At 43.8% G+C, this 22,984-nt stretch overlaps 1 protein-coding gene across 3 annotated transcripts; it reads right to left on the bottom strand.

Moving 5' to 3' along the window:
- Nucleotides 1-741: 741 nt before the first annotated feature.
- On the bottom strand, nt 742-18,966 carry SETD4 (SET domain containing 4). Of its 3 annotated transcripts, none has more exons than XM_077293899.1 (11): nt 18,687-18,844; nt 17,744-17,832; nt 14,859-14,954; nt 14,338-14,375; nt 11,285-11,373; nt 10,413-10,842; nt 8,290-8,464; nt 7,960-8,041; nt 5,557-5,637; nt 2,482-2,605; nt 742-1,330 (listed from the first exon to the last, which is right to left on the bottom strand). In XM_077293899.1, exons 2-11 carry the CDS (start codon nt 17,805-17,807, stop codon nt 1,205-1,207), a joined length of 1,305 nt encoding a protein of 434 aa, XP_077150014.1. In that variant the 5' UTR covers nt 17,808-17,832; nt 18,687-18,844; the 3' UTR covers nt 742-1,204. The 3 variants fall into 3 exon arrangements, with proteins under 3 accessions (XP_077150014.1, XP_077150013.1, XP_077150015.1); XM_077293898.1 differs by lacking the exon at nt 18,687-18,844 and adding an exon at nt 18,855-18,966 and having other exon boundaries at nt 744-1,330; XM_077293900.1 differs by lacking the exons at nt 742-1,330; nt 18,687-18,844 and adding exons at nt 1,340-1,476; nt 18,855-18,966.
- Between the last annotated feature and the right edge of the window lie 4,018 nt (nt 18,967-22,984).

The following is a 22,984-nucleotide window of genomic DNA, read 5'->3' as shown; positions in this document are numbered from 1 at the left end:
AATAGGTGATGTCACAGCTCACCTCCTCCTCCTGTACAATGACTGATAACACCTCTATATACAGTGGATAACACAGGATCCACCATTCACAATAGGTGATGTCACAGCTCACCTCCTCCTCCTGTACAATGACTGATAACACCTCTATATACAGTAGATAACACAGGATCCACAATTCACAATAGGTGATATCACAGCTCACCTCCTCCTGCACAATGACTGATAACACCTCTATATACAGTGGATAACACAGGATCCACCATTCACAATAGATGATGTCACAGCTCACCTCCTCCTCCTCCTGTACAATGACTGATAACACCTCTATATACAGTAGATAACAGAGGATCCACGAGTCACAATAGGTGATGTCACAGCTCACCTCCTCCTCCTGTACAATGACTGATAACACCTCTATATACAGTAGATAACACAGGATCCACCAGTCACAATAGGTGATGTCACAGCTCACCTCCTCCTCCTGTATTTCTATTATAAATATTAATAGAAAAAAAATAGAAAAACAATTTAGCTTTTAAAACTTTTTGATATTTTAAGTATATTATGATGGTGCGGTCACACCTGTCCCACGGTATCAGTGTAAATAAAGGCCATATACTCAGATCAAACTTGCGATAAAATAAATAATTATGCTAAAACAGAAGTTTGTGGCAAAGAGACTAGAAGTAAAAATGTAGAAAAAAAGGACAGTAAAAAAAAAATACTATAAATGCAAAGTTTCTAAGTAAATCAATTTTTTTTTTATAAAAGTGATAAAACATAATATATAAACAATATACAAACACACAATTGTCTTCAATAAATTTGAAAAAAAAAAAAAAAAAGGCAAAATAATCTGTGCACTCTGTGCCATGTATCCTGCTGGTCACCTGGCACCAATATCTAGCGGGAGGCATCACATGGTGGCCGCTGATTGGCTGAAGTGGTCACATGACGCCCCCTGCTGGATGCTAATGGGAGAGGACACACTATGTAGCGCCTAGGGCCAAGCGCTGGTCTGGAAGGGGAGTATGGGACTTTTTTTACACCTCTCTGGGCTTGTGTAGTAGTGGAGAAGCCCTTTAATTAAGGATAGAGGCATGACCCAATTGTTTGCTAGCTCCCCTAGTGGTGGCCACGCGGAAGCACAAGTGCTCCATCATCTGCCGCTGGAATTTCAGGTTGTTCCCGCGGTGTCACTCCCTCATATCACGTCCTCTTTCTGTAGGACATCGGCCGATGATGTCAGAATCTCAGATTCTTCTCGTCTTAAAGCTTCCGCTAAAACAAGGTGAAGATCTGCGCTCTTCTCGCTTTTCTGGGACGAGATCTGAAAAGACAAACGTTGTGAGAGCGACACATTACTGCTGCAAACAGGAGGGCAGGTGAATACTGGAAACAGCGCCGCTCTAGCCTCAGGCCATGTGTGGTATTGCGGCTCAGCTGCATTCACTTGAATAAGGTAGACCTGTAAGACTGATCACACAAAAATAAAATAAAAAAGTCAACCATTTTTTTAACCCCTTAAAAGATCTGGCAATTTAAGTTTTTCCCAAAATTTTTATTTTCTCTTTTTGTACCGGTTATAAAATATATTGTATTACACATAAAAAATATTGGTTTTTTTTTTCTCTTTTTAGTCACAGGTATTTTAATTAATCTTCTGCCAGGCGTTTGGACCCCGATTCCAGTGATGTGTGACTACTTGTAAATAAAATAAGTGTTTTATCAGCAGGAAATGATCACTAGAGGACTAGTTGTCTTGTGCCTCCTAGTCAAATCACGCCTCCAGCACTGATTGGCAGATTTCTGCCTATGCACAGAAAGCGTCCAATCAGAGTTGTGGGCGGGGTTATGCAGAGCTCAGCATTTTGAGAACTGTTAGATATGCAGCAGAGAAAACAGGGATTTTATCAAAACTGCAGTTACCAGCTGGGAAAGTGACACGTCGCTGGAATCAGGGTCTCTGCCCCTACATCATGCTGCTCTTAACCTTTGTAGTAATAAGTACATAGTTTGTGTTTAGATCTTAAAGGGATTGTCTGGCAAAAAAACTAGTTATCTCCTATCTATTATTGATCGGTGGGTGATTTTTTTTTATCCCTGTTATTCCCTACGGGGCTGCAGAGCTTTTTCCGGCAGATCTGTAAAGTTCCAATGTAAGGGTGGTCGGGCATCCTGTCTATGACGCCATAAATGGGGATAAAAGTGCACATTCGGGAATAAAACTTCCCGGATTTATCGATCGTTGCAGGTCACCAAGGTCAGATGTCAACCAATGAGCAAGTTATCCAATATCCTGTGTATAGGTAATCACTAGCTTTCACACAGGACAACCCCTTTAAGGGGTTAATCTCATAGAAATCCTTTAAAAGTCTAAAAAAAATACATTTTTCAAAAGTGTAATATCCCTTTAATTTGGCAGAAAAAAAAAAACCTGTCACTCCCATGTAGCTGTCTCTCCACATTTCCCTGACTCACCTCGTCCACAGCCCGGGACGTCTGTTCTAGTAAATGGAGGCAGATTTTCCTCACCAGCTCCATGGAGGTCCGATCATTGGACTCGGAAACAAAACTTCCCAGAAGAACTTTTTTCCAGCATGTGCTGAAATCAAAACATGCAGGGGAGAAAATGACACGGGGAAAAAAAGAGAAAAAAAATGACTGAATTTATTTTCATTTCATTAGTTTTGTATTTTCTCTGCAGAAAACGTGACACGTTCCAGTAATAATAATAATAGTCTCTAATGAACTTCACCCACAGCCAGGCTGCAGAGTAAGGACGAGCCCGGGACCCACGAGATGAGTCACAGCCAGATGCATCTAATCATCACCGCACAATTCCCTGTATCCTGCCATCCAGAGATCGCAGCCACTATATACCGCAATATCGGAACACTGCAGTATACAGCAAACAGAACAATGTGGCCGGGCTGCACAGGTGTACAAAGATGGCGGCCATGAGCAGCACTCAAAGGGGCTTTTTTTTAGACTGAAGCTTCCTGAGGAAACACATGCGCAATAGCAACAATGATCAGTTATCAGTCATAGGAGGAGGAGGTGAGCTGTGACATCTATTGTGAACGGAGGATACTGTATTATCTACTGTATATAGAGGTGTTATCAGTCATTGTACAGGAGGAGGTGAGCTGTGATATCACCTATTGTGAATGATGGATCCTGTGCTATCTACTGTATATAGCGGTGTTATCAGTCATTGTACAGGAGGAGGAGGTGAGCTGTGACATCACCTATTGTGAATGGTGGATCCTGTGTTATCTACTGTATATAGAGGTGTTATCAGTCATTGTATAGGAGGAGGAGGTGAGCTGTGACATAATCTATTGTGAATGGTGGATCCTGTGTTATCTACTGTATATAGAGGAGTGATCAGTCATTGTACAGGAGGAGGAGGTGAGCTGTGATATCACCTATTGTGAATGGTGGATCCTGTGTTATCTACTGTATATAGAGGTGTTATCAGTCATTGTACAGGAGGAGGAGGTGAGCTGTGATATCACCTATTGTGAATGGTGGATCCTGTGTTATCTACTGTATATAGAGGTGTTATCAGTCATTGTACAGGAGGAGGAGGTGAGCTGTGATATCACCTATTGTGAATGGTGGATCCTGTGTTATCCACTGTATATAGAGGTGTTATCAGTCATTGTACTTGAACTTTGTGGCTGAGGAGCAGTAGCTTCATGAACGTTTACCTTCTGCAATAGCCGGGGTGAATATTAGACGGTGCATTAATTCAGCTGTTGCAATCTACAGTGGGGTAAATAAGGATTTAATATGCTGCCGATTTTACAAGTTTTCTCACCTACAAAGAATGGAGAGGTCTGTAATTTTTATCGTAGGTACACTTCACCTGTGAGAGACAGAATCTAAAGATAAAAAAATCCAGAAAATCACATTGTATGATTTCTACATCACTAATTTGCATTTTATTGCATGAAATAAGTTTTTGATACAATAGATAAACAGGACTTAATATTTGGTACAGAAACCTTTGTAATTACAGAGGTCAGACGTTTCCTGTAGTTCTTGACCAGGGTTGCACACACTGCAGCAGGGATTTTGGCCCCCTCCTCCATACAGATCTTCTCCAGATCTTTCAGGTTTTGGGGCTGTCACTGGGTAACATTGAGTTTCATCTCCCTCCAAAGATTTTCTATTGGGCTCAGGTCTGGAGACTGGCTAGGCCACTACACGACCTTGAAATGCTTCTTACAGAGACACTCCTTAGTTGCCCTGGATGTGTGTTTTGGCTCATTGTCATGCTGGAAGCCCCAACCACAACCCATCTTCAATGCGCTTAGAGAGGGATGGAGGTTGTTGGCCAAAGTGTCACGATACATGACCCCATCCATCCTCCCTTTAATGCAGTGCAGTCATCCTGTCCCCTTTGCATATAAACACCCCCAATGTATGATGTTTCCCCCACCATGCTTCACAGTTGGGATGGTGTTATTGGAGTTGTACTCATCCTTTTTCCTCCAAACACGGCGCATGCAGTTGATAACAAAAAGTTGTATATTGGTCTCATCTGACCACATGACCTTCTCCGATGCCTTCTCTGGATCATCCAGATTGTCATTGGTGAACTTCAAACGTGCCTGGACATGTGCTGGCGTGAGCAGGGGGACCTTGCGTGCCCTGCAGGATTTTAATCCATGACGGCGTAGTGTGTTACGAACGGTAATGTTTGAGACTGTGGTCCCGGCTCTCTTCAGGTCATGGACCAGGTCCTCCCATGTAGTTCTGGGCTGATTCCTGACATTTCTCAGAATCATCCTTACCCCACGAGCCGAGATCTTCCATGGAGCCCCAGACTGGGAAGATTGACAGTCATCTTGTGTTTTTTCCATTTTCTAATAATTGTGCCAACAGTTGCTGCCTTATCACCAAGCTGCTTGCCTATTGTCCTGTATCCCAGCCTTGTGCAGGACTACAATTTTGCCCCCAATATCATTACACAGCTCTTTGTTCTTGGCCATGGTGGAGAGGTTGGACTGTAATTGATCGAGTGTGTGGACAGGTGCAATTAATCCAGGTAATAAGTGCAGAGTAGGAGGCTTCTTACAGAGAAACTAACAGGTCTGTGAGAGCCAGAATTCTTGCAGGTTGGTAGGTGATCAAATGCTTATTTTTACATAATTAAATTGCATTTTATTGCATGAAATCCTACAATGTGATTTTCTTGTTTACTTTTTAGATTCTGTCTCTCTCAGGTGAAGTGTACCTACGATAAAAATTACAGAAATCTCCATTCTGTGTAGGTGGGACAACTTGCAAAATCGTCAGTATATCAAATACTTATTGTCCTCACTGTGCGCTTAAGCTGCTGTAGAACCTCTTTGAAAATAGAAAAGATCAATTTTTATGTCACTCATTGACTGGTTGAAGTAACAGCCATTCATCTTATTTTAAAGAGGTTCTGCAGCAGATAGTGAGACATTAGAACAACGTTCACAAAGCACACAGACATCTCATAGGCCGATTAGGGAGGGGGATTCATACTAATCGTCGAAAACAAAACACATTTCATACAATTCATCAGCTCCGAGGCACAGGAGTCTGCACGCTGTCAGCAGCCTCCATGAGGGACCATCCCGTCCAAATGTCAGATTCCTGGAAGGAGACAAAAGTATGGCAGTCACTAACGGATAATAAGAAATTGCTTCCATCACAAAATACCTCTTGGAGATTAAAAAAAATAAAAGATCGTTGGATGTTTAACAGAGTGGCAGGCTATCCGCTTTGGACAAGCTAACCATTGGCTTATGAGAAGTTAGGAAAATGATGTTCCAGCACCTATTGTGCAGGCAGAATACGGATAAATACGGAAAAAGTGGAATCCCCCAATGAAACAGTGCAGATGTGAAAAAACACGGCCGAGAGACAGCTGTGTGAGGGAAAGGGCGATCTGCTACCCAACCAAAAGGAATGTTTTAGATGAATTTTTCGGATCTATAAAAAAAAAAAAATATCATCACAGGCCACGGGGCCTAAGGTCAGACTCCTCTTCCTGTAATTCACATGGATATTAGCAGCGATAGACTGAGTCAGACGCTTCTTGCTTATATAGAAGCGTTATCTGGGCATGCACTAATCAAGACAAGGTTCATTGTGAAGAGGAGGTGGAGGTGAGCTGTGACTTCACCTATTGTGAATGGTGTATCCTGTGTTATTTACTGTATATAGAGGTGTTATCAGTCATTGTACAGGAGAAGGAGGTGGTGAGCTGTGACATCACCTATTGTGAATGGTGGATCCTGTGTTATCTACTGTATATAGAGGTGTTGTCAGTCATTGTACAGGAGGAGGAGGTGAGCTGTGACATCTATTGTGAATGGTGTATCCTGTGTTATCTACTGTATATAGAGGTGTTATCAGTCATTGTACAGGAGGAGGAGGTGAGCTGTGACATCACCTATTGTGAATGGTGGATCCTGTGTTATCTACTGTATATAGAGGTGTTATCAGTCATTGTACAGGAGGAGGAGGTGAGCTGTGACATCACCTATTGTGAATGGTGGATCCTGTGTTATCTACTGTATATAGAGGTGTTATCAGTCATTGTACAGGAGGAGGAGGTGAGCTGTGACATCACCTATTGTGAATGGTGGATCCTGTGTTATCCACTGTATATAGAGGTGTTATCAGTCATTGTACAGGAGGAGGAGGTGAGCTGTGACATCACCTATTGTGAATGGTGGATCCTGTGTTATCTACTGTATATAGAGGTGTTATCAGTCATTGTACAGGAGGAGGCGGTGACCTGTGACATCACCTATTGTGAATGGTGGATCCTGTGTTATCTACTGTATATAGAGGTGTTATCAGTCACTGTACAGGAGGAGGAGGTGAGCTGTGATATCACCTATTGCGAATGGTGGATCCTGTGTTATCTACTGTATATAGAGGTGTTATCAGTCCTTGTACAGGAGGAGGAGGTGAGCTGTGACATCATCTATTGCGAATGGTGGATCTTGTGTTATCTACTGTATATAGAGGTGTAATCAGTCCTTGTACAGGAGGAGGATGTGAGCTGTGACATCACCTATTGTGAATGGTGGATCCTGTGTTATCTACTGTATATAGAGGTGTTATAGGTCACTGTACAGGAGGAGGAGGTGAGCTGTGATATCACCTATTGTGAATGGTGGATCCTGTGTTATCTACTGTATATAGAGGTGTTATAGGTCACTGTACAGGAGGAGGAGGTGAGCTGTGATATCACCTATGGCGAATAGTGGATCCTGTGTTATCTACTGTATATAGAGGTGTTATCAGTCCTTGTACAGGAGGAGGAGGTGAGCTGTGACATCATCTATTGCGAATGGTGGATCTTGTGTTATCTACTGTATATAGAGGTGTTATCAGTCCTTGTACAGGAGGAGGAGGTGAGCTGTGACATCACCTATTGTGAATGGTGGATCCTGTGTTATCTACTGTATATAGAGGTGTTATAGGTGACTGTACAGGAGGAGGAGGTGAGCTGTCACCTCACTTATTGTGAATGGTGGATCCTGTGTTATCTACTGGTAATACCGTACACCTGTGTAGTCACCATCTTTACTTGGGCCCGCTGCACCATGAGAGTGCATTTGATTTGAGGCCTGTTTTTCTGTGGTGTTTTTTCTAGAATAGTGGAGGTTTTTTTCCTCCTGTTATGGTGTATGTAGAGGTGTTATCATTCATTGTAATTCTATCTGTGGTGATAATGACATAATAAAAATCTTCTGTATACAATAGGAAATATGAGTGTACATAATACTCGGTGGCCTTTATGAAAGTTTTGAAAATTTGCAAGATTTAAAATTTTTATTTTTTTTAAATATAGCGAGCATGAACATTAAAAAAAAAAAAAAGCAAATGAAAAAAGTAAGTTTAACATGAAAAAAACCCTTTTGAAACAATAGGAAACTTTCTTATGACAAAGGAACTTACTCTAAAAAGCCATTTTCTTTAAGCAGTGACCATTTCTTCTGTAATTGTTTATCATTTATGGACACAAACTGCAGAATTGTATCTACAATATAAAGAATAATGATAGATAATAGATAAATAGATAGATGGATAATAGATAGATAATAGATAGATAATAGGTAGATAATACATAGATAGATAGATAATAAATAGTTAATAGATAGATAATAGATAGATAATAGGTAGATAATAGATAGATAGATAATAAATAGATAATAGATAGATAATTGATAGATAGATGTTAGATAGATGATAGATAGATAGATGCAGTTACACTGACATTCTTCTCACCTTTTGTCACATACACACTTTGATGAGGATTATTAGCTGCAGTAAAGCCGTACTCCAGGAGGAGACGCTGATTATCATGATGTCCGTAGCATATAAAGACCTGCTCATATTTCTTATACGGGACCATTGTCTTTATCTCGTAGCACCGACTCTTCTCATTGAAAGCTGCTTCCACCTCACATAAACGGAGTAAAATAAAAAGTCAGAATAATAAGATCAAAGTGAAGACAAAAATATCCATAATGTTAGAAGCTGAAATTAATTTGAACGTTCCCAACACGCGCCACTCGTCTGTAGACTCCCCATAATATTCGGCACTCATCCATACACAACATATACAGCACTCATCCGTACACACCCCATATACGGCACTCATCCGTACACACCCCATATACGGCACTCATCTGTACACACCCCATATACGGCACTCATCCGTACACACCCCATATACGGCACTCATCCGTACACACCCCATATATGGCACTCATCCGTACACACCCCATATATGGCACTCATCCGTACACACCCCATATACGGCACTCATCCGTACACACCCCATATACGGCACTCATCCGTACACACCCCATATATGGCACTCATCCGTACACACCCCATATACGGCACTCATCCGTACACACCCCATATACGGCACTCATCCGTACACACCCCATATACGGCACTCATCCGTACACACCCCATATATGGCACTCATCCGTACACACCCCATATATGGCACTCATCCGTACATACCCCATATACGGCCCTCATCTGTACACACCCCATATACGGCACTCATCCATACACAACATATACAGCACTCATCCGTACACACCCCATATACGGCACTCATCCGTACACACCCCATATACGGCCCTCATCCGTACACACCCCATATATGGCACTCATCCGTACACACCCCATATATGGCACTCATCCGTACACACCCCATATACGGCACTCATCCGTACACACCCCATATACGGCACTCATCCGTACACACCCCATATACGGCACTCATCTGTACACACCCCATATATGGCACTCATCCGTACACACCCCATATATGGCACTCATCCGTACACACCCCATATATGGCACTCATCCGTACATACCCCATATACGGCCCTCATCTGTACACACCCCATATACGGCACTCATCCATACACAACATATACAGCACTCATCCGTACACACCCCATATACGGCACTCATCCGTACACACCCCATATACGGCACTCATCCGTACACACCCCATATATGGCACTCATCCGTACACACCCCATATACGGCACTCATCCGTACACACCCCATATATGGCACTCATCCGTACACACCCCATATACGGCACTCATCCGTACACACCCCATATAAAGCACTCATCCGTACAGACCCCATATACGGCCCTCATCCGTACACACCCCATATACGGCCCTCATCCGTACACACCCCATATACGGCCCTCATCCGCACACACCCCATATACGGCCCTCATCCGCACACACCCCATATACGGCCCTCATCCGTACACACCCCATATATGGCACTCATCCGTACACACCCCATATATGGCACTCATCCGTACACACCCCATATACGGCACTCATCCGTACACACCCCATATACGGCACTCATCCGTACACACCCCATATACGGCACTCATCCGTACACATCCCATATACAGCACTCATCCGTACACACCCCATATACGTCCCTCATCCGTACACACCCCATATACGGCCCTCATCCGTACACACCCCATATACGGCCCTCATCCGTACACACCCCATATACGGCCCTCATCCGTACACACCCCATATAAGGCACTCATCCGTACACACCCCATATACGGCACTCATTCGTACACACCCCATATACGGCCCTCATCCGTACACACCCCATATACGGCCCTCATCCGTACACACCCCATATACGGCCCTCATCCGTACACACCATATATACGGCCCTCATCCGTACACACCCCATTTACGGCCCTCATCCGTACACACCATATATACAGCACTCATCCATACACACCCCATATACGGCACTCGTTTGTACACCCCCACACGCAGCCCTCGTCCATACACCGCCCCCATATGCTGCACTCATAGTTTATGGGTTACCTGGACCCCTGCACTGTGGTTCAGTAGATCTAAATATGGTGCCAGAGCGTACACATCCAGCTCTGCAGTAAAACATTCCCTCTGGGCATGCTTCTTATACACCGTCCTGGTATTCACCGTGCACCAGGCCCACCGCAGGGCTTCATAGGTCAGGATCTCCTCCACGATGTCGGGAAACAAGGGATTCAGGGACCGGAAGAACGGCCGAGCTGAAGAGAAGAGTTCCTGAACGGTGCGCCGCTGCTCCATGGCTTTCTGTTTAACAGGATCGGGCAATAAATTCACAGTATCCGCCTCCCAGTACACCGGACAGTCGTAGGCACTGGGTAATACATCCAAGTACGGCTGCCATGGGGACTGTGCTCCTAAGTACCTCTCCAGGACCAAAAATGTGCACAGAGCCAGCAACGGGGACACAGGGGGGCGCCACCTAGCCAGAAACACAAAAACGCTCCATAAGAAGCAATAGCGCTTGCTGGACGTAAACACTCATGTAACTGTGCCTCGTTTTGCGTCTTTTGCTCCTATGAAGGCTTTTGTGTCTCCATGGTAACAGACTACAAACAGAATCTATGTAGTCTGATCCCAAAGACACAGTTTCTTCCATCTGTCCCCTGCTTCTTTCTACAGTACAGATAAAATAAGGGGATGAGCAGAAAGGATTACGATAGCAGAGTAAGATTAGTTTGTTCATTGTTACTATGGAGACACATAGTTCTGCATTGGAGCTGCAGAAACAAAACGGTAGACGCCTTGGAAGGAAAACAATTAGCTTTGAAAGATGACACATCTCATCCAAGTCGATGGTGGACATCAGCGGTCCAGTCCCCAGAACAGGCACCAAAACCAACATGGAGTCATGAAATCCTCACCCGCGGATATACTTGCCAAGGTAACTGGAGAGGACAGTGTCGGTGGTCAGCAGACAAGACTCTGGTAGGGAAATGATTATCTCTCCTGGCTGAGAAAAGAACAGAAAACAGAGGAAATGGAGTCTCAGGTTTCATACTCTTTCTTTTAAAGGAACTTTCCTAAAAGCAAGGCAACAGCTTTCAGCAAGTTATAAGGTTGGACACCATTGAGGTCTTTTTTTTTCTTAAATGCATGTATTTTTGGCTAAAAATCATGTTTGCAATTAGGTGTTATTAGAAATTCTGCACCGTTTGCCTTCTATAGTAAGAGCGTCTATTACTGGCAGCAGAAAGGGTTAACTGAGAATGTGTCAGTGAGCTCATTCTGATGACGTAATGAGAGAGTTTCTAACTCTTCTTGGTCTATTTCCAAGCAGATTTATCAACCACATCAAAGTCGAATGTGCAAAGCTCATTAAAGCCAAACGGTGAAACAGTAGTGAAGAAACTTGGTTTTAATGCCCCAAATGCATGCATTTAAGAAAAATAAAAAATAAATTATATATATACACACACACATACAGGTGTTTCTCAATAAGTTAGAATATCAAAGACATAATTTATTTCAGTTCTCGAATACAAAAAGTGAAAACCCAAAAGTCATTATCTCAGTAGATTAGAATACTTTATAACACCAGCTTGAAAAATGATTTTAAAATCTGAAATGTTGGCCTACTGAACTGTATGTTCAGTAAATGCACTCAATACTTGGTCGGGGCTCCTCACATCAATTACTGCATCAATGCAGCGTGGCATGGAGGCCATCAGCCTGTGGCACTGCTGAGGGGTTATGGAAGCCCAGGTTGCTTTGATTAGACTGAAACGGGAGTTAGTGGACAATATTCCGCGCTGCCGACAGAATAGAGACCTATATCCCAGTATGGTATAGTAAGGGGGTAGTCACTAGCTGGCACCGCGATGGGCACGCCAGTTGTACCAAGTTTTGCTAATATTTTTCTTGGCCAGTTTGAGATAGATAAGCTTTTAGTGTGTCCAGTCCTTTTGCCATTAATATAAAAACCTACTTACATTTCATGGATGACATTTTTATTCTATGGGAGGGCACCACACAGTTATTTTAGGATTTTGTGGTTTATCTTAATGACAATCAGGTGAACATGAAGTTCACTAGCTGAATAACAATGAATTCCATCGAGCTTCTGGATGTCCAGATAGATATAATACAGGGCTCTATTTATTTATTTTATTCGGAAAACAGAATCTCTGGGTCGGTTGGGACTCAATGGACGACATGATCTTACTCCATTCTTGCACAGATTATAAACATGTCAATCAGTATTCTGTATTTTCAATATGTGTTATTGTTCCCTTGTGAATGTATGGTTTGTTTATTTTTTTAAAAAGGTTTTGAGCACCTGATTAGTTTATTGGAGATTCGTTAAAAAGGAGGTTCTCTCCTCTATGACGCATGAGCTGGATGAAACTCATTTTATGAGAAACAAGGGCCGCTCGTCTCTGTTCTCCTTGGTCTATGTCTTGCACGTTACCCCAATAATGCTGGTTTAAAGTAACCAGTGGTGAGTGCCGCTATTTATCAACCTTAGGCTGGTTTCACACTTGCGTTTTTGTCTGCATGCGTTTTTTAAAAAAAACGCATGTGTGAAAAACGCATGTAAACGCGGTAAAACGCATGCGTTAATTAGACGCATGCGTTTTTATAGAAAAACACAAGAGAACACAAGAAAACACAAGAAAAAACAAGAAAACCCTAACCCTACCCCTACCCCTAACCCTAAACGTGACTGAAATACGTGGCACTGAAATACGTGCAACTGAAATACGTGGTACTTAAATACGTGGCACTCAAATACGTGGCACGTGGCACTTAAATACGTGGCACTTAAATACGTGGCACGTGGCACTTAAATACGTGGCATGTGGCACTTAAATACGTGGCACGTGGCACTTAAATACGTGGCACGTTGCACTTAAATATGTGCCACGTGGCACTTAAATATGTGCCACGTGGCACTTAAATACGTGGCACGTGGCACTTAAATACGTGGCACTTAAATATGTGCCACGTGGCACTTAAATACGTGGCACTTTAATATGTGGCACGTGGCACTTAAATATGTGGCACGTGGCACTTAAATACGTGGCACGTGGCATACGTGGCACTGAAATACGTGATACGTGGCACTTAAATACGTGGCAATATGACTGTCAGAAAATGTTCATTAAACGGTTAGGGGTGAGGTTAGGGGTAGAGTTAGGGTTAGGGTTTGGATCCCTTTATCACCTTGATGGTGGTGGGTGGCTTTTCAGTGTGTTTTCTGGTTTTTTTTCTATAAAAACGCATGCGTTTTTAGCGCAAACAAACGCATGTGCTTAAAAACGCATGCGTTTACATAGACAGCAATGCATTTTTTTGCCGCGAAAAAACGCATGCGTTTTTTCGCGGCAAAAAAACGCGCAAGAAAATACTGCAGGTAGCATTTTTGAAAATGAACGCATGCAGACAAAAAACGCATGCGTTTGAAAACGCGACCAAACGCATGTGCAAAAAAACGCATGCGTTTTCAATGTTAAATATAGGAAAAAAAAACGCATGCGTTTTTTGTGCAAAAAACGCTGCAGACAAAAACGCAAGTGTGAAACCAGCCTTAGCTCTTGCCCATATAAAAATTAAGTCCCCGTAACTGGACAGCCCGTTAAATATTCCGGTCTACATAAATTATCCCCTATCCACTGATAACTGTCAGATATGTCCCACTACTAGGCTCCCCACTGATCGTCAGAATGGCGGACTTGTCTCCAATGTTCTCATCGATCATGACTAGGAAGGCTTGAATTAAGCCGGTCATGCGACTACACCTTCATTCAATCCCTCCTGGTATTGTCGACAGAGGAGAATGTTGGACACAAGGTTCTGGCGGTCGGAGATGTTCCAAGTAGTGGGACCCACACTGATCTAATAATTATCTAGGCTGGAATACCCCTTTAATTCCAAACTCTATATTAATTATTACTGTAAGAGTATTATCACCGACCTGCAGCCGCTGAGCGCTCATCAGTCCTCTCCCCGTATCTGGAAGACAAGGAAAATCAGGAGTTAGAAAAAGTGAACACTGAATGGTGAAATCAGAGAAGAAGCAGAGGAAGGCCAGCAAGAAGAGGAGGATCAGACTACACAGGGTTTGTTTGTAGTCTGTAACCATGGAGACAATGCACTACCTCGGAGATGCATACTCAAAGTGATATAAGCTTGAGAGACAACCCCCTTTCATAAAGGAGTTGGAAACTAGTAGCCATGGTATTTGATTTTCTAAGGAATTGTAGAACGGCAGCCTCGTATAGGAAACCTGCCAACACTATGACATCCATATGCCCTAATATACGAGATAAATAGCTTGTCTTCAAAAAGTCCTAAAAATTGATATAATTCCCCCTGTGACTAATTGGGTGGCAGTTAGCTCTCTGGGCACCGCCATCATTTGGGATAGATCGGTGGCACACAAAGGACCTCCACTCCAATATGTCGGCTTAGGTTTATTATCTTCATAATTTTTACCTGGAAAATGTGCCGTCCTCAGTCGCTTGTCCCGAAACCCTCTCTCCTTCATCCACCTCATCAGCCGGACGTACTGACGCTCATGACTCGGGTTCACTAAAGGTAACGTAAAAATAGTGTAAAAAAAAACAAGAAAATATGCAATTTTGCAGTTGTCTTTTGGGTTTTGTCTGTACCACTTTCACTGTGCAGAACAAATAACACTATGGTTATGGTGATGCCACATTTCTATAGGGTCTTTATGTTTTACTGCATTAAAAAAATGATAAAAACTTCCCCACCCCCGTATTATCAGAGCCATAACTTTTTTATTCACAGACAATGGGCTTGTGTCTACCTGTGCCGGCTGTAGTTTTTATTGATACCATTTTGTGTTCTAGATGACTTTTTGATTATTTTTCTTTTTTTTTTTAATTACGTAAATAAAAAAATATTTTGCTATTCTGCTATTCTGATTTTGTTCAGCATTCACACTTTGGAATAAAACAATTACATGTGCAGCAATATAGAATACGCTGTTTTATTTTTTACATTACAATATTTGAGATAAATAAAGGTGGTCTGATTTAAATTATAAATCATAAGGGGGCACTCGGACATTATCGCATCATAAGGGGGCACTCAAGCCATTATCGCATCATAAGGGGGCACTCAAGCCATTATCGCATAAGGGGGCACTCAAGCCATTATCGCATCATAAGGTTGGCACTCGGACATTATCGCATCATAAGGGGGCACTCGGACATTATCGCATCATAAGGGGGCACTCGGGCCATTATCGCATCATAAGGGGGCACTCGGACATTATCGCATCATAAGGGGGCACTCGGACATTATCGCATCATAAGGGGGCACTCGGGCATTATCGCATCATAAGGGGGCACTCAAGCCATTATCGCATCATAAGGGGGCACTCAAGCCATTATCGCATCATAAGGGGGCACTCGGACATTATCGCATCATAAGGGGGCACTCGGACATTATCGCATCATAAGGGGGCACTCGGACATTATCGCATCATAAGGGGGCACTCGGGCCATTATCGCATCATAAGGGGGCACTCGGACATTATCGCATCATAAGGGGGCACTCAGGCCATTATCGCATCATAAGGGGGCACTCAAGCCATTATCGCATCATAAGGGGGCACTCAAGCCATTATCGCATCATAAGGGGGCACTCGGGCCATTATCGCATCATAAGGGGGCACTCGGGCCATTATCGCATCATAAGGGGGCACTCGAGCAATTATCGCATCATAAGGGGGCACTCGGACATTATCACATCAAAAGGGGGCACTCGGGCCATTATCGCATCATAAGGGGGCACTCGGGCCATTATCGCATCATAAGGGGGCACTCGGACATTATCACATCAAAAGGGGGCACTCGGGCCATTATCGCATCATAAGGGGGCACTCGGGCCATTATCGCATCATAAGGGGGCACTCAAGCCATTATCGCATCATAAGGGGGCACTCAAGCCATTATCGCATCATAAGGGGGCACTCAAGCCATTATCGCATCATAAGGGGGCACTCAAGCCATTATCGCATCATAAGGGGGCACTCGGGCCATTATCGCATCATAAGGGGGCACTCGGGCCATTATCGCATCATAAGGGGGCACTCGAGCAATTATCGCATCATAAGGGGGCACTCGGACATTATCACATCAAAAGGGGGCACTCGGGCCATTATCGCATCATAAGGGGGCACTCGGGCCATTATCGCATCATAAGGGGGCACTCGGACATTATCACATCAAAAGGGGGCACTCGGGCCATTATCGCATCATAAGGGGGCACTCGGGCCATTATCGCATCATAAGGGGGCACTCGGACATTATCACATCAAAAGGGGGCACTCGGACATTATCACATCAAAAGGGGGTACTCGGACATTATCACATCAAAAGGGGGCACTCGGACATTATCGCATCAAAAGGGGGCACTCGGGCATTATCGCATCAAAAGGGGGCACTCGGGCATTATCGCATCAAAAGGGGGCACTCGGGCATTATCCCATCAAAAGGGGGCACTCGGGCATTATCCCATCAAAAGGGGGCACTCGGGCATTATCCCATCATAAGGGGGCACTCGGGCATTATCCCATCATAAGGGGGCACTCGGGCATTATCCCATCATAAGGGGGCACTCGGGCATTATCCCATCATAAGGGGGCACTCGGGCATTATCCCATCATAAGGGGGCACTCGGGCATTATCCCATCATAAGGGGGCACTCGGGCATTATCCCATCATAAGGGGGCACTCAGGCATTATCCCATCATAAGGGGGCACTCAGGCATTATCCCATCATAAGGGGGCACTTGGGCATTATCCCATCATAAGGGGGCACTCGGGCATTATCGCATCATAAGGGGGCACTCGGGCATTATCCCATCATAAGGGGGTACCCGGCCATTATCACATCATAAGGGGACACCTGGCCATTATCCGTTCATAAGGGGCACTAGCAGCACTATTACTTGATAAGGGGGAACTTGGGGCAGAAGTATTTAATAAGGGGCCACAAAGGCCATTACTACTTTATATGGGGGGCACTGAGGGCATAGTACTTGATAAGGGGGCACTTGTGGAGGAAGTACTTTATGTGGCGTCACTGATGACATTGCTACTTGATAAAGGGGTACATGGGGCGTAAGTACTTTACAGGAGCATTCGATAGTTCCCTGTTCAGTTCTGTTCACACTTGATCTGAGCCTCGTGGGCTTTGTGTCCCCCTGTAGGACCTGGACTCAGATACCAGTATGACTACAAAGGTGGCTTATTACGGACAGGTCACCAGTCGGTGTAGGGGGAATTAGTCTGTACTTCCCCATTGTCCAGGAATGGGGGTCTTGCTACATAAGCATCGCACATTACCTGTGGATGTTCCTAGAACCTTTTTCTTCCTCCGTCTGCCCGTCCGCCCTCGTTTAGGATTCATTTTCAGTCGTCATACTTCTTTGCGCCTTTATTAAAATGCAGAAGACAAATATCAGCTTGTGTCCCATGTGCAGAAGTCCGCAGCCCGGTTTATAGATTTAGTGGACGTCACAGCCTTTGCCAAGTCCCCATATACACTTTTTTGGGGGGGGCTATGTCTAGACGCAGTCGTGCACAGATCGTGACCTCTGACCATCTTTGCTTCTGGGAGACTCTGCCTCTCTAACAAGCTCATTTTATACAGTCTGTGACTTAGGTGAAGATGGACCTTCCTGCTCTTTTTCATTAGTACCACTTATATTTCCAGCCTTCTGTCAACCCTGTATCAACGTTTCAGACATCAATCTCTAAAGGAGGTTTTTTTTTTTTCAAACGAAATGGAAAAAATGTCCAACGTTCACCTTCCGATCTACGTTCTGCTACGAATAAAATATGGCGATATAAGATTTCCAGGTCATTGCATTTTACACAGCGGACCACCTTTTTTTTTTAGAATGGAGACTGTATAAAAAGAAAAATACCAAAAATAGGTGAAAAATGGATGTACGACACGATACAGATCAAAAGTTGAATATTTTTTTCTGGATATAAAAAAAAAACGGACAATTTTTCACACGGCTGTTAGAACCCGGCTTTGGGAAAGATTCACACGCGGTCGTCCATATTACAGACACAGGTCCAGTCGTGTCCGCAGGTAAATACGGATGTGACAAATGTGAATTAGCCCTAAGGATTGGCATGAAATGAATGGGCCAGTCATTCACTTGCGCTGGTACGTGCGCTCCGTTTGGCACAGGGACAGCATCGCCCACCATTGCTCCAAGCCCACTCTATCTCATGCACCCCCTGTAATCACACCTGTGACCCCAGTCCTGCTTACACAGCTGCACTCTGTCTCAATGTATTCAGTTTTCTGCAGCAAACGCATTATGTTGTATTCCAGGCTGATTATCTACAGACTGTAACAAAGTAACAAACCCTCAGCTGTGGTCACTATTTACACAACACAAGAACATGGCAGGACATTAATGCAAGAAACAAAGCTTACATCCGCTGCAATCTGAAGGTAAGGACTCCACGTGTGGGAGACACACCCTTTACTTCCGGGTCTGCCTCTTCCGCCGAGATGTCTCATTGGATAACGCTGTATGACGTCACCGGCAAAGAGTTACAAGTGTGAAAGCCTCTGTGCTCTTTGTCTCTTCAGTATGTCCGCTGTTTACGGGCGCCATCTCGCCGGCGTCTAGTTCTCACAACGGCATGAAGTGGAGTTATGTAGAAAATATGACACATTTTGTTGTCAGACGCCATTGTTAGCTGCTCTATATGCTGTATGCTAATCAAATATACCATTAATGAAATGTGGGAATGCCTTTATAATGTGGACTGTGACTTAGAAATGGTACCTAGTGCAAAAAACATCCTCAAAAATGGTGGGGTGTTATGTAGTGATATATGAGGTAATTTACCAAAAATGAGTGTAGGTGAAGAATAACTGCAAGGTGACATTTTTGGAAACGCATTTAATGACAGCGGCGTCAGGCAAATCTGATCTTAGGTTTTGTCTGTCCAGTTATAGAAACAGAACAATGTGGTGGCGCCATTTTACCTCGTAAAACAGCGCAATTTTATCCAGCATTTCTGTGAGAATCTGTGACGGAGACTTGGGCCCCAGTCCTCAGCGCAGACGTGGACCCGGCCACAGCAACTGCAGAAAAAAGGAAGCAGAACGACCCCCATGATGGAAAGCCACGTAGTCCGTGTTCACACGTAGAGGAAACACTGCGTTTTTCCCACATGTATAAACACCAGAATGCACAATCCGCTCTGATTTATTTTATGCTTTTTCACTTTTTTTTTTCTCAGATTTGACGACTTTTTCTAATGCATCTTTTATTTGGAGAGAAATGCCATGTTTCTGCACGTAAAAACACAATTTACTATTTTGCATGAGCTTTTGAAGCTTCCCATGGAATCTATGGGGGAAAAAAGGTCAATTAAAGGGGTTTTCTACTTTTACAAATGCACAGCTGCAGTTTATTTAAAAAAAAAACAATGTGTGTGCCTTATTCATTCTCCCCTGGTCCGGCGCTGAGTGTTTGCCACTGCTCCTGGTGCCTGTCATTGACGACAGCACTTCAGACAATCACTAAGCTCAGCGGCTCTGCCCATGTTGACTATACAAACCGATCACTGATTGCAGCAGGGACAGGCATAACATTGGTGTAACAGGGGCCCAAAAGGTAAGGGGGCCACATCCCAAACGTGGAATGTTGCATTATGGTGAGCCCTTGGACTTGGCCCATATATTGTTCTTGCACAGGGCCCCTTTTTCCTCAGTGTCTGACAATGGCCTAGATGACGTCAGTGCTGAAGACAATTACTGATACCAGGACTACCAGTGGAGACTCAGCCCCGAACCTGGGGAGGGTGAGTAAATAATTTTTTTTTTCTTAAAAAAAAAATGCATTGGTTTTCTGAAACCTAAAAATCTCTTTTGGGCATGTGCGCACGGTGCATTTTAGACGCTTTCACATTCCAAGACTAAGACACTTCAGGGGCACCGAGGCTGTACGGATACAGTCGGCTTCAGAGCAGCACTTACAAGCTCTACATTGGAAACAGCTTGTTAGCGCTGTGCTCCTTGCCTTGGAGACCGGCCACCTCTGATTAGCTTCAGAGGTGGTCAGTAACCTAAACAACCTAGTACATTGCAAAGTTATTTGTTCTTACAAGCACTTTGCAATTTTACCTAGAAATTTGAGAAAATCCCGATAAATGGTTTTACCCCTTAGGCTACTTTCACACTAGCGTCGGGAACAACCCGTCGCTGCGCGTCGGGCCGACGTTCCCGACGCTAGTGTGTTCTCCGCCGCACAACGGGGGCAGCGGATGCATATTTCCCACGCATCCGCTGCCCCATTGTGATGTGCGGGGAAGTGCGGGGAGGTGGGGGCGGAGTTCCGACTGCGCATGCGCGGTCGGAAAAAGCGGACCGTCGGGAGCAAAAAACGTTACATGTAACGTTTTTTTCTCCCGACGGACCGCTACCATACGCCCAAACGCCGCCAAACGCATTCACCGTTTGGAAATGCGTCGCAAATGCGTCGCAAATGCGTCGCTAATGTTACTCTATGACGAAACAACGTATCCAGCAAAAACTTTTGCTGGATGCGGCGTTTCGCAAAAACGACGCATTTGCGACGTATTGCAGTTAACGCTAGTGTGAAACTAGCCTTAGTCAGACATCCATCCTTCTCATACTTGTGCTATCCATTTTTTTCCAGCACGCACTGATCACGGTCAATATCACAGTCCCGTGTCTGTTCTTTTATTTGTTTTTGCAAAACGGAGACTTGTCCACTTTTGACCCGATTTCTGAACTAAACTCATCCATTCACCTTTACAGGTCCATGTGAACCTCCTTCCGCTCACTGATGGTCTCCTAGTTGCATCCAAGTGCTGTCCATTTTTCAATAACCCTTTGCAAGAAGATTGAAAAACATCCGTCCATTTATTTATTTATTTTTTGCCTAGAAGAAAAAGTGCTAAAATACTGATGGTAAAAACTCACACACGGACAACAAGCACCGATGGAAATCTGATCCAAAACACTAAGGGTGAGTTTCCACGGTCAGTAAACGCTGCGTGTTTGACGCTGCGCAGAGCTGCAGCGTCAAACACGCAGCGTCCAGATGTTCCAGCATAGTGGAGGGGATTTTATGAAATCCCATCTCCACTATGCGTGGAAACCCGCACGCGGCGGCCCTGCGACTCCGGACATGCTGCCCGTCTTTTCAGATCGCAGCATGTCCGTACACCTTGCGGGGACGCAGCGTCCCCGCAAGGCATATCACAGGGCCCTATGGGAGAGAGCGATGATCCCGGATGTGAAGAGTTAACACATCCGGCATCATCGCGTCCCAGAAAGGGGGCGGGGCTTCGCCGCTCCGGCGATACCGCCGGCCATCCTGACCGTAGACACGCACCCTTAGGGTATGTGTCCACGTTCAGGATTGCATCAGGATTTGGTCAGGATTTTCCATCAGTGTTTGTAGCCAAAGCCAGGAGTGGGTGATAAATACAGAAGTGGTGCAGAGGTTTCTATTATACTTTTCCTCTAATTGTTCCACTCCTGGTTTTGGCTACAAATACTGATGGAAAAATCTGCCCAAATCCTGATGCAATCCTGAACGTGGACACATACCCTTATGGAAATTCGACGAGTTGTTTGTTTTTTTTTCATTTCCGAGAAAAAAAAAGATCGTTAAATCTTAGGACACGTTCAGTATTTGGTCAGTAGTTTACATCAGTTTTTGTAAGCCAAAATCAGAAATATTTTTCTGATTTTTTAAATTATAACTTTCATTATAAGTTTCTTCAATTCCCCTCTCATGCGGCTAACTTGTGGCTGCGCTTCGGAGCACGAGATTTTAGGTTCTTATTTCTCCCTTCATTTGTTGTTCAGCAACTATTTGTATTGTCATATGCATGAATTTTGTTTGGATAGAGTCTCTGCACTAATCCTTGCCTGCAATGATCCGATAACAGCATGCAGCCTCACATACCATAATTTCTTGTGTTCTCTTCTGTTTCCAGTTCCTGAAGCATACTATCGTATCTTAAAACAGTTCGTGGCTCTTTCTCCTTTTCTGGTAATAAATAAACTTCTGTGCTGATTTAGTTCATTAATAAGCTTGGCATATGGCAAAACACACTAGTACTTGTCATTTTAGTGCCACAAGCACACTTGTCGCGTCTTTCGCCTGCGATTCTAATTATCTAATTATGGTACTAGGTTTCAATAAACTTTTTTTCTTTTTTTGCAATTTTTTTTTATTTCATATTTGTTGCTGCAATGTTTTATGTTTAAAGTAATTAGTTATTAATAATTGTAGGCATAATTGTTCAACTCGTAATAATAATTTTTATCTATGTATATTTTATCTTTTGTATAGATTTCACTGTATAAATCTTTTTAATCTGTATAATCATTGGCAATATTCTTGTTTTGTTGTATATGTATATTGTTCAAATGGATTACCGTGTTATGGAACTTTTTATATCTTGTTCATCTTACGCCCACTTTTTAAATCAGTTATGTTAATCATTTACCCCACCGGTGTGTTTTCCAGTTTAGGGCTATTTAAGTGGGACACATGGGTCTTTTGGAATGTC

This window comes from Ranitomeya variabilis, chromosome 3 (genome assembly GCF_051348905.1).
Source record: "Ranitomeya variabilis isolate aRanVar5 chromosome 3, aRanVar5.hap1, whole genome shotgun sequence".
NCBI classification, from domain to species: Eukaryota; Metazoa; Chordata; class Amphibia; order Anura; family Dendrobatidae; genus Ranitomeya; species Ranitomeya variabilis.
The sequence above is the reverse complement of the archived record's forward strand: the minus strand, read 5'-3'. Positions and strand labels throughout refer to the sequence as shown.